General features: G+C 35.4%; 1 protein-coding gene across 6 annotated transcripts in view; it reads left to right on the top strand.

Annotated features, from left to right (window-relative positions):
• The window catches only part of Ca-alpha1T (Ca[2+]-channel protein alpha[[1]] subunit T), a 63,377-nt gene that overhangs the window by 39,038 nt on the left and 11,264 nt on the right, over window positions 1-13,075 (top strand). For 2 of the 6 annotated variants that reach the window (XM_069502507.1, XM_069502501.1), the window contains exons 5-17: window positions 959-1,130; window positions 5,055-5,331; window positions 5,623-5,715; window positions 5,894-6,126; window positions 6,804-6,918; window positions 7,075-7,170; window positions 7,849-8,002; window positions 8,220-8,258; window positions 8,746-8,942; window positions 9,022-9,205; window positions 9,284-9,494; window positions 9,588-9,797; window positions 12,299-12,464. In XM_069502507.1, the coding sequence (XP_069358608.1) occupies window positions 959-1,130; window positions 5,055-5,331; window positions 5,623-5,715; window positions 5,894-6,126; window positions 6,804-6,918; window positions 7,075-7,170; window positions 7,849-8,002; window positions 8,220-8,258; window positions 8,746-8,942; window positions 9,022-9,205; window positions 9,284-9,494; window positions 9,588-9,797; window positions 12,299-12,464 (2,147 nt within the window). Of the gene's footprint in view, window positions 1-958; window positions 1,131-5,054; window positions 5,332-5,622; window positions 5,716-5,893; window positions 6,127-6,803; window positions 6,919-7,074; window positions 7,171-7,848; window positions 8,003-8,219; window positions 8,259-8,745; window positions 8,943-9,021; window positions 9,206-9,283; window positions 9,495-9,587; window positions 9,798-10,724; window positions 10,843-12,298; window positions 12,465-13,075 lie in introns of all 6 variants that reach the window. The other 4 variants (XM_069502502.1, XM_069502505.1, XM_069502504.1 and 1 more) reach the window with 4 other exon arrangements.

Here is a 13,075-nt window from a genome sequence, read left to right as displayed (position 1 = left end):
CCCTGAATCCATGAATATTCTAGAACCCTGTATAGGTGTAAAATTGGGTGAGTCCTTGGTACAAATGAGGAAAATCTTTTCTTTTGCTCTAATCTATTCTATTTCTTAATTTAATATTGTGCAAGTTGAAGTTGCCCTTCACTTTTATAGAACTTTACTTACATTTTACACATAGGCTAGCATAAAATATGAAAAGATCTAATGTAGCATAAAGTCTATTTAGATATCTCACGTAACACCGATCCCCTCTCACACGGTTAGCTGGGAACAAATTAATTGGACATAATCAGTTTAGTTCAGCTTGATACTAAAACTTGCCCGCAAATAGATCTTATTATAACACAAGCTATACACAACCACATATAAAATTGGTACTTTTAAAGTTACGATGGGGATTGTCATACTGCTGGCGCTGACAAAGTTTATGTCTTTGGTAAAGAAATATTTAAATAGTAAATCACTTGACTTTTCAGTTGGAGAAGGCAAGAAATCAAGTCTTAATAATTATAGTATTACTCTTTTACCGTTTCTGTTATTATTTTAATTAATATTCTTTCATACTAGGTATATTATGTATGGTATCATGTTCTTCAGCTAGTCATTTAATAGTTCAATCAAATTCTATGTCTACCGATAGGTATATTATCTATCTGAAAATACATTGATTCCATTGAGTGCGTGCAAGAGTTTATACCTATTAATGATAATTTAATCGATGACTTCTATAGACTGGTAACGACCTGCCATACTATGAAGCATGCTCATAGGTATCCTTCTACTCAAAGGTGTGTAAACATCACGCCAGTATCTACTATGTAGTCTGCAGTGCTACTATGAACATGCGTGTCACATACACAAACGTACGAATTTGTCTTCACTTTTAATACGACAATATGAGCGTTGCCTATGTGGAGTTTTATAATAGGTATATCTGCTAAACAAGATTTTTCATTCACAGGCATGCGTATCCTCGTGATGCTTCTATTGGACACTTTACCTATGTTGGGGAACGTGCTTCTACTGTGTTTCTTTGTTTTCTTCATCTTCGGCATCGTGGGAGTCCAGCTGTGGGAAGGTATTCTGAGGCAGCGGTGCGAACTTGTCCTACCACCGAATGTATTACGGCCCAAGTAAGTTAATTTTATATTATGCACGATTTTTGGTTTACCTACTGTTATAAGCTTTCATATTATATAGAAATTATGGTATCAAAGCTTGTATTGGCTTAAGTTTGGATGGTCGAATGAATACGTAGAACCTAGCTGATTCATTATGGTTTTCTGAAATCTCCTGTCTTAGTAGATGGTCGAGAGAACCTGCATGAAAAGTGTAAGTATAGGTTCTTTATAATTATTGCGAAAGTGACTCTGTGTACTGTCCATTTAAAACAAAACAACAATTAAAAAACAAAACTTTTGGACATCCATAATATATTAAAAGACAAATTAATATTGTGTAAGCACAAGTAGGTAGGTCATCATCATCATGATCAACCCATCACCGGCTCACTACAGAGCACGGGTCTCCTCTCAGAGTAAGAAGGGTTTTGGCCATAGTCTACCACGCTGGCCATGTGCGGATTGGTAGACTTCACACACCTTGAAAACATTATGGAGAACTCTCAGGCATGCAGGTTTCCTCACGATGTTTTCATTAGGCTACCACAGCTTTTTTACAGTAGGTTATTTTACGCTGAATTAATTATCACACAGAGAACTCTCCCCGAATAAAAATAAAAACCTGCGGTTTCCCCGCTACAGACGCTCGCGCTTGCAGCACTCGCGCGTAAAATGCGTCATTTTCGTGACGATAAATTTTTCGGTTACTCTACCCAATTCTGTTTTAATTACTACAACTCGATGTTGCTTGATCAAAATTACCATATCTCTTAGAAAGCAACCCATCCATCTCTGTCTTTTATGAAGATCGATTTAGCGACTTTGCCGTGTAAAAGTAATAAACAAATAATATAACAGGCAACCTTTTGCATTTACCTATTACATGTATAAGTGAGGATATGTACCCTAGTTTAAAAGTCCGAAGATTAAAAAACAATAATATTTATAGTCCGCGACAGGTCAAGATGGCAATCGGGGAGGGAACGTACCGCACACCCACACAGCCCCAGCGCTAACCCGATGCGTGCGAGCGGTGTCCCCCCGCCTCATACTCCAACTGCCATCTCGCCCTGTCGCGTAGTTACTATACCTACCTAATATCATAAGACCATCTAATCTTACGCTTGTCATGGTTGAAAAATATTTTTGATATGAATGTATTTAAGTTGTTTTATGGAAAATGTATGTACCTAAGGATTAAATTTTTACATAGCCTTTGAATAAGACATTACAAAGGCACTTCAAGATTACAGAAATAGAATATGAATTCTGTGTCCTGGATAAAATAGCAGTGAAATGACTATTTTATTTTGTACCATTTGAGAGCGCTCGACTTAGAGGCACGTCCCATTGCTAACTTTGACTGCATGCAATATTTAACGCTTTCGTCACAAAGAGCACACCCACGGCTGCTCCGTTATTTAATAGTATGATTTATTGATACCAACTCTTTCTCACAGACATCACAGATGCGCATGTTCAATAAAAGCTTATACTTTACACGTTAATATTGCATTCCGTCATACGTAACAATCAGTTGAATTAACACAAGCATGAAGATTCCTTTGAAGCTGTTGGTTGTAATAATTAAGTAGATTAATCATGATACATGTAGTTCTAACATCCATTCGAATATACTACATTACATGTTCCACTAACAAAAAATTATACATAATTAACACTGAATAATTAATTAATCTGTACCTGACGCAAGGCGTAGCAGCTACACAACATTTGAACAGTGTATGTAAATAAGCATTGTGTAAATGTTTGAATAGCACGAGTTACACAATATCCTTAGGGAATTTTGTCTGGTGGGAGGCTTCGGCCGTGGCTAGTTACCACCTTACCGGAAAAGCCGTGCCAAGCGATTTGGCGTTCTGGTACGATGCCTTATAGAAACCAAAGGAGCATGGGTTTATTAAAAACTGCCATACCCCTTCCGTTAGCCTGCTTTCATCTTGGACTGCATTGTCACTTACGACCAGGTGAAATTGCAGTCAAGGGCTAACTTGTATCTGAATAAAAAATTTAAAAAAATGAATCTAAACTGTAGATAATAGATCAAAGATTGATTACGTTTATGATAACATATGATTGAAACAAACGTTGATTAGAAACAAATTATTCGGCTTAAAGTTTTACACCTTCCAATGCTTAGCTGGACTTATTGGAAGTAGGTGCTGAAAGAATATCACATAGCATATTTTAGGTACATCACTACATGACACCCCGTCAATCTCCTCAATTTGTTTTACAGAGACCTGTCCGAATGGTACCGAGTGCGCGTGAGAGTGAACTCGTAAGAATTTGGGATCAAAATAAGTGTTATTGAAAATATTGAAATCTGTTGTAACGTGTACCTCTATACATCTGCCGTCCAGATGTGTTTTATCTGCTTTCCTTTACGAACTGGCAGTTTTATATTCAATACTAGGATTTGACGCATTTTCAAACACAATCACTGACTTCATCAACATTGCACTAACATTTTAAAACAGAACTGCCAGTTTGTAATGAGTGACTACAAGTGTGAATAGATGAATAGATCTATCGGTTATCTCTGAATTATTTTACGCTATTTTTAGGTTTTTTTTTTTTTTTTTTTTCTTTCCTCTATTTTTAAGTGCACTGTATATTCACACTACATGTATTATAATAAAATAATTTCACCACCTTTTTACACACACATTTTTTTATAAATATTTTTCGTACTCTATATTCTTACAATTCTGCGTTTATATTTATTTTATTTACACGTTAAAGTGATTTTAGTATAAATCAATATCTTACACTTTACATTTCAAATGATAACTATGATACTTTAGTAAAGTTACAATGTTGATATTCGATACAATTCCTCACAAAGGGTAAAACCACCATAACGATGCTTATGACTGTCATCAGAGGGACAATATCCATAACCTAAACGGTTCGGGTTCCCGACACAGTTGTACCGCTTACGCCGTTAACGGATAATGGCCAAAAGGGCATTGGCATTAATCTTCTCAATCCACTAATGTTCACCTGACTCTCCCGGTATTCCTTTATAGGCTCTTATACCAACGCGATAGCTAAAAATTTTCACCACCTTAACCCCTTCGCTTTCATTGTCTGCATGCGGTTTGAAATGTGCCATTAAATGTTTATTATAATCGCATGAATTATAATAATACCCGGCATCATTAACTGCTTAAGTAGAGCTTTATGTAGACCTCATTTACAACGAAAATTACTGAACATTTCCTTTAATCATTAAGGGAGGTTGCCCACGGTCACTTTTTGCATCGACTCACTAGCGGATACACTCGCAAAAAGACAGCGATATAGTCAGAGTACTGCCGTTGGTCGTAGGTATACTTCGCCCACGTAATAATGATTTTACATTACTACTATCGCGATACAGACCCCAAGCCTCATCAATACCATCGTTCCCAGCGATGTAGTGACTACCTTTAAACGTCTCTGTACGTAAAAGTTACAAGATGGACTCTTTCGTGACTACCGCGTCGCGTCGTGACTGGTCGCGTTGTCCTTTTACGGAAGCAGCCACAGTTGCGCGTTGACGAAACGCGCTTCTGAATCGCTGCAAAAAGTTGTTATGGGTGACCTGCCTTAGCGTAAATATAATTGATACTTTCCATTCTACATTTCATAGCATAGCAAGGCATAATTATTTTGGACTAATGATTACCGATATTTAATTAATGCGACCACTGGGCATCGTTTTACTAAACGGATGAATTTACAGAGCTGAAATAATATTTTGCGTTATTAGCAAAATCACCACAAATTGTTTCATTTATAAATAAAACTTTATAAACAGTCATTTAAATTTTAATAATAAAGCCTGTGTGATAATTTGTTTACATAGCAATTTATGGAGTAGCCATTGGTGTTATTATAATCTTTTTAGATATTTTTCATTGCATACAGCATCTCGTTTCACTACGAGTTTTCGAAAGAGCTGGACTACATTTGCACGACACCTGAAGACAGTGGAATGCACCTGTGTGGAGACTTCCCGCCATATCGATACGGACCACTCGTGTGTAACGAGACCGCCAGGCCATTTTCATACAACCATCCAACCAACAGTTCATGTGTCAACTGGAATCAGTATTACACAAATTGCTCGCAACGGGGATCTAATCCATTTCAAGGGACGATATCTTTCGATAACATCGGTCTTGCATGGGTTGCAATATTTTTGGTAAGTTTTTTTCCATATAAATAGCAAGCAAGCTGTTCACTTGATATTAAATGATTTTCGCCGTCTATGAACGTGTGCAACATATAAGGAACTGACAATGAGTTTTTAGCTCTTAAAGTTTCTCCGGCTTTTGAATAAGGCTATTTGGTAGTTTTGAGGGAAGACAACAGGTGGAAGCTAATTTTATTCTACCATGGTTCACTACAAAACGGTGTCTGTAAACTGCAAAAAAGACTAATTTATATATAATAGGTACATGTGTAGACATTTCTATAGGTCAAAATTTTTCAGGTTATATCCCTGGAAGGATGGACAGACATAATGTATTATGTTCAAGATGCGCACAGTTTTTGGGACTGGATATACTTTGTTCTACTCATTGTGGTAATTATTTGCTTTAAATATTATGCAACTCATAAATACTATGTCATTACTAGACAACACTTTCAGATTAACATCACTGTTGTATTTTTCTATTTGATGTTTGTTACTTTACAAATCAAAGTTTAACCGAAAATTCAACTAATCATTCTTACTCAAATATTACTTCTTTTGTCTACAGATCGGATCTTTCTTTATGATCAACCTTTGCCTAGTCGTCATAGCGACTCAATTCAGTGAAACAAAGAAACGCGAAATGGAGAGAATGAGGGTGGAAAGAGCTCGATTTACATCAACGTCTACCCTCGCTTCATCGACAAACAATAGCGAACCTGCTACCTGTTACGCTGAAATTGTCAAATATGTCGCACATTTATATAGGAGATTCAAACGGCGTATGGTTAAGAAAATCAGGTATGAAAGTCCGTTGACTGTCTAACTACACTGTTGCGTTTCAACTTGCGTAGAGGTCATCATGTAAGCTGTCGTAGCAATGCGTACAGTATGGCATGTGTCTATTCATTTCATATAGTATTAATTTATATTAAAGTTGTGCGTGTTGCCCTTGTTAGGGAGAGGGTGCGTGCGTTAGTGCGTGCACCGCAGGATTTCATGCATGTGCTATTGTCAGCTAACATGAGCCATACGCAGTGGCTTACGTCTGGGTTTGTTAGCGCATGGCCATCTAACGCTTTAAAACGCAAGTTCAAAAGGCGCTAGTGTAGTAAGACAATCGATGTAAGTTAGACATTCAAACAACGCTTTTACATTACGCGAATGGATATTAATTTAATAAATAGAAATGAATGTAGCACATATTATAATATCTATTAGGTAGATACCAGAAGTAAAGAAAACAAGGTGTTCTTACTTGAAATTCTTGCTACTCATCTATACCTACGATGAATATCGAATACTTGATAGACATACGGTAACAAAAATATATGGAGGTGGCAAAATTTGATATCACGCCAAACTTATCCAATAACGAATTAGGAGTTTGACAGTTGTTGTTGGACACTTTGTGGTTCAGGAAATTGGTACGTGTACTTTATGTATAAAAGATAATATCTTGTTTGTGTGTTTATTAGAGTATACAAATATCAACGTGCGCAACTTCAATGGCGAACTAGTAAAGAAACTCTACAACTACCCGCAAATCGTCAGAAACAACATCATCCATGTTGTCCGCGCGTACATGCTCAGGTACCCGTATATCTTTAATTTTGTTCCAATATTTTTTAGTTTGACTAGTCATACTTTTACTTACAACCTTATTCAATAGAGTATTGGACTGTAGTAATAAAATGATGTGCTCTCAGGGCTATAACCAAAACATTTACGTGTTTTATTTTTAACCAGGGCAACGGCAAAGGAGTGACAGAGGAAGCGAGTGACGAACCCCTCAGTAGACCAAGCTTGATGCGCGTCCCTTCCCTCTCGGCCGCCGATCTCGAGGTAACTCAATATACGAAACATCAAATAATTGAATTTATTTTCCTGTAAATTATAATGAAATCGAACCACGTTGGTAAATATTTTGTCCCAGAATTTAAAAAAATAACACAATGCCAATAGCCTGGTGACCCGACCTCATATTCGGTGCAGGCCGGGGTTTTGTCCCGGGTACACACCTCGAACTTTTCGGAGCTATGTGTTTTTTAAGCAATTACTAAAATATCCCATGCTTTAATGATGAAAGAAAACACTGTAAGGAAACCTGCATACTTGAGAATTCTTTATAAAATTCTCAAAGGTGTTTAAAGTCTGCCCATCCGCGCTTGGCCAGCGTAGTGACGGCCTAAGCTCTTATCATTCTTAGAAGAGACCCTTGCTCAGTGGTAGGCCGGCGGGCCATGTGTTATTGTTGCTTTGGAATTAATAGTTACTATTTACGATCGTGTAACATAATATTTTTTTATTGAGACACCGCATTTTATTATTATCATCCCTCTATCATTTCCTCTATTTGATTATTACATTGCGATCATTAAAAAAGTATGTTTAATTTCTAAAACTGAATATTTCATATTGCAAGAGTGGTATAGTGCATCGAATAAACTCAAAGGACAGATAAATGTTTAGGATGTAGGTTTCTAGTATATGGTGCAAATATCGTACGTTTTTATTTCTCAGAATGCATCAAACCTGTCTCTCTTATCTCCGCCATCGCTCACTCGAAGACGATCTTCAGTCATGTTCAGCGACACAGTACTTCTGCACGTACCAAACGCACAACACTTGGCACACCCTCACAACGTCTGCTCCTCAGAGAAAATGACACAAACCGGTGAGTTCCATGAGAAATATATAAAAAGTAAAGAAACCCATAAAAATATACTCAGTGATCATCATGAGAATGTCATTATTTACACAATAAAATATCTCACGCTTTGCAATCAATCCTTGCGTAAACTATTTATACGTATTCTTCCAATACTTAAACTTTATTTCTTGAATGTAACACATCTTTTAAACTTTATAACAACTAAAACAAATATTTATAGATTCATTGTGTCAACGTGACTGGCTTAAGTGCCAAAGTGGTGAGTCTATAGACGTAGGTCTAGACACGCTGTTAGACAGGCATGAGATACCTAAACTTCACTTTCCCTTCTACTTTTGCAATGTTAGGAACGTTATAGCTGAATTAGAACTAGATAACCAAAACTAACAAACAACTTGTTAATTATATTGATGTCAAATATTGTTTTATATAAATGTACAAGTATAACCCTTCAACGTCTGAAAATTACTAAAACTACTGTTTAGAAATTAGGTGATACTTTGTTGTCGCTTCTCCTTCAATCTACCTTATAGAATATTTCACGCTTCTCTTAACTCTTATGTATATGTTTATTATTTTGTTGTTTTATTTAAAAAGTAGCGTCATTAAAAGTATCATAAGGATATCATATTACCACTTCATCATTTGCACTTAAATTAAGTCTAATGATACTTTTGATAACCTTAGAATTATACAAATCAAAATAGACAAAATTGCACAGTAGTGACACTTATTTGGTGGCATAGAGTTCGACCTGCCGACAGGAGAGACGGCTGAAGAAAGAGCGGCAGCTGGTGGAACGATGTCTTGTCAAGAACTTCTAGCTTTATCGGGAGCATTGTCAGCTGCTTTACCAACAGGCCAAGTTGCTCTGGACTCTTTTTTTGAAGAACTGACTAAAGGAATAAGTAAAAGGGCAGGTGAAGACAAAATGGATACTAAGGTACTTAAGGAAACATTAATATAAAATACAACAAAATAAATATAAAGCAGTATTTAAAGATTTTGAAGTTTGATTACAGATTGTTGAAATAGACGATTTTTCCTGTTGTGCCGAGTTAATAGCAGCAGAAGCAGCGGCAGCTGAAAAGAAAAAGAGTCGGTTTTCAAGTGCATGTTTATTACTTTGGCGAGAGACGTCGAAATGTTTTTCTCTAATGCGAAAGCATATAAAAACTGTAGCCAATCATAAGTACTTTCAACAAGGTACAGTTAACAACCTTCATCTATTTATAATCATCTTATTAGGTGGTTTTAACTTATGCAAACTTAATAATGTTTTAGGTATTTTGCTTGCTATTTTGATAAACACTTTATCCATGGGCATCGAATACCATAATCAACCCGAAGAACTAACAGTGATTGTTGAAATCAGTAATGTTGTATTTTCTGCCATATTTGCTGTAGAAATGATCCTTAAAGTCATATCTGAAGGACCATTTAAGTATATTTCTAATGGATTCAACGTTTTTGATGGTGTGATTGTCATTTTAAGGTACTCATATTTTTAATATTTTACTTTTTAGTATTTTATTATTTAAGTATATAAGTTTTTCTTAATTTATTAATTATACACTTTTTTGCACAGTGCATTTGAATTAACACAAAGTATGGGCAATGAACAAGATCTAGCAGGAGGTTCTGGTCTATCAGTTCTCCGTACATTTCGACTCCTGCGCATCTTGAAATTAGTGCGGTTTATGCCCAATTTAAGACGACAACTCTTCGTGATGTTGAGGACTATGGACAACGTTGCAGTCTTCTTTTCTCTCCTTGTTCTTTTTATCTTCATATTCAGGTAATTAATAATTTGTTTAAATTTGGATACAAGCACCGATACAAAACAGGATCAATCATTATGAGGGTATTACTATCTAGACAAAGTAAAATAAAAATGGGTATAAAACCAAGTATTAATATTATGAAATAAAATGCATGCAATAAAAATGGGATTTAATCAAATTGCTAAAATATTATCATGCAAATAAAGTATTATCTACCTATTCATTTACTCCAATTTTTATATTTTCATTTATATTTTTTGTTAGATTAAACTACAAATTTAGTGACTGTCTCTATTTTAGTTCCGATGTTTGTTACTTAATAATTGATTCCACTTATATAAGTTTCTTTCAAATCATCATCCGTGTCTCCTATGATTTATTCCGCTAAATTAAATTACTCAATTATCTTAAAGTTTATGGCAGTGTACGTACGCTATTAATTTTTCATGATCTACTACTGGACCTTCATTTTCAATTTTTTTAGCATATTAGAATAAAATTTTATCTACAATCTTCAAACGACTATTTCGTAGGCAATGAAAGTTTATTATAACACCTCATACTATAATGAAATAGATTCTACTTTCAGACCTTTCCTTAACCCCTATAACTATCTAACTGTGTGATTTCTCCTTTTCATTTCGGTCTAATCCTTCTTATGAGTTTAGTCATTTCTACCTCTGACATTTAACTTACACACACTACCACTGTCCACACTCTGTACAACTTTTTTCTTGTACTTAATCTTGTCTTCTATAGATTTTCACGCTTCCTGCTTTTTGTTCACTAAGTTAATTGACACCTGCACTTTATCACGTTTCATTTTAGATTTAACTTTTACTTATGTATTTTATACAGTATATTAATCTATCCTCCTGTATATCGAAAGGACTGTAGTAACCGCACTTTTATCTAATCGTATATTGCGTGGTAACGTTCAGCATCCTCGGTATGAACATCTTCGGGTGCAAATTCTGCAAGAAAGATGAAGAGGGCGATCTAGAGTGCGACAGAAAAAACTTTGATACGCTCTTGTGGGCCTTTGTCACGGTGTTTCAGGTATTGAACATTTTAAATTAAAGTTCCTAACAGACAATCCAAAAACAGACAAAACTTGCAACATAACTAACCGCTTACCTACGGGACCGTTTGCAGTAAACACTCACGACAGAATGACAATTCTTCAATTTTCAAAACAGAGGATTGTCCTTGTGACGGCTTCTTGACTAACCACGCGAGTACACAGCTGACCTTTCACTCTGCTGCAAGACTATGTTATTTAAATTTTACATTACTTGTTTCATACTAAGTAATAAAAAACATGCTTGTAGCTCAGTGTGATGTCAACAGGCGTTCAGATGCGTAACCGCTACCCTAGAACCCGCGTAGAACAGAATAGCTCCATTCGTAACAGATTGCTCCAGGATCATCTAGAATCACGATTCACCACTGTTGTGCCGTCAGTACTGCCATCAACAAATTGTCGAAAGCACATTAGTCTGAGAGCTTGGTTAAACTTTAGGGTAGATTGAGGTTGATCGAACTGAATCGCGGATTACCCCTCGTCAGTTCCTCTAATTTCACTGTTACAGCTATACCTACAAGTAAAACAATTCTCTATCACTTTGCATGCTGCTTCTATTATTTAGGTCTGTATGAAACAAGTCATTTTGATGATTTTTTGTTGTACTATATTAAGTTATCTTACTTATTTCTAACATTCAGCAATTTTACTTGTTTCAACAGTTAATCCTGCATTTTTCCTTGTTTCAATAATTACCTAATTTCCATTTCTTCCTCTAATTTTACGTATTAAAAATATTAAATTTAAAAATCTGTTATATTTTATAAAAACCTTATTTTTATATTTTATGCATTAAGGCATTTTAATGCATCTAAATGAATGAATCGATATTATTTTTACAATCAATAAAAATTAAAATATTTGAATGGAATATTTTTCATTATATTTTAATGCACTTTCGTTTGCCTATTTTTCTTGTTTATTTTTTGTTCAATTGCATTTAATATTCAAAAATAATGAGGCAGTATATAAAGATGAATGCTAACTAAATTGATATTTAATGGGGAACTTGCACTAAATAATAATTAAATACAATTTATTTAATTTAGATTTATTAACATAATCCGTTGGTTTTGGCGTACCAACGGCGATAACACTGCTTAATTAATCAACTACAATGCGATTTACTTAATCGTCCAATACTTCATAGAAGGAAGTTTAATTTACTTAGATACTTTTGTCATTTTATTATGATTCTACATATACACTTACACGTAAAATCTGTTTTGCTTTAATTAGATAATCAGGTCAATAAAATAAATACGATAAGTCAGTTGTGCTGTAAATTAAGCTTCTTGTCTTGGAGTTGCCAGCAGGTTGCAGTGTTAACGTCGCATACGCAACGTTATATCGTCAAGATGACTCGGTCGCAGCATTTGCGCATAGCATTTTGTTTTTCTTTCATTTTCTCATCGGGCCCACCACGCGCAGTATTCTGGGCATGTATCTATTCGGTGGTAAGTTTTGCAAGTTCGTCGAAGATAACGGATCCGAGCGGGACTGCACCTGTCCGGAAATCGTCTCACACCACCCCAAGTGTGAATGCGACAGGAAACATTTTAATAATATTCTCTGGGCCACGGTCACTGTTTTCCAGGTAAGTCCTCAGACACTAATAAAAAAATTACATTGTCGATTTATTTGCGATCCCGTTCAAATTTGCTTTTGGAGAATTTAGATGGTGCGAGTTTCTCGTAATAAGTGACTTAATTCAAAACTGAATAGTTCTATCTGGAGCTGAAAGCGACATTGAAATCTATGATTGAATCATTAAGCCTACTAGCGAGAAAGTCGTGAAAGTAGATCTTATTTACCGCGCGTTAGTTTGACGTTATGCATTTATACGATCAGTAGTTAGTGCATTATGCTTGTGGGTAGTTTAGTGATAGATAATGCTGAACCCTTTTTGCTTGTGTACTCCAACCGCCGTCTGTGTTACCTTTCATTACGATGTTAATTGTTGTGTACACTAACACGACAGCATAAAACTTCTAAACACTAACACGTTACTAAAAATTATTTTGGTTGGTTTTGTTTTTAACATTTATACCTACAACTTTTCTACAACGTTAAGGCACGACTTTTACACAATACGACAGCACACCTTGCTTATTATGATTTATTAAGGAAATTAATGATACTTCAAAATACATGTTGTGGTAGAAAATATTCAGTTTGATGAATATGATGATGTGATAAAACTGTATC

The sequence above is a fragment of the Maniola hyperantus genome, chromosome 13 (assembly GCF_902806685.2).
Source record: "Maniola hyperantus chromosome 13, iAphHyp1.2, whole genome shotgun sequence".
NCBI classification, from domain to species: Eukaryota; Metazoa; Arthropoda; class Insecta; order Lepidoptera; family Nymphalidae; genus Maniola; species Maniola hyperantus.
This window is presented reverse-complemented; position numbering and strand designations above follow the sequence as displayed.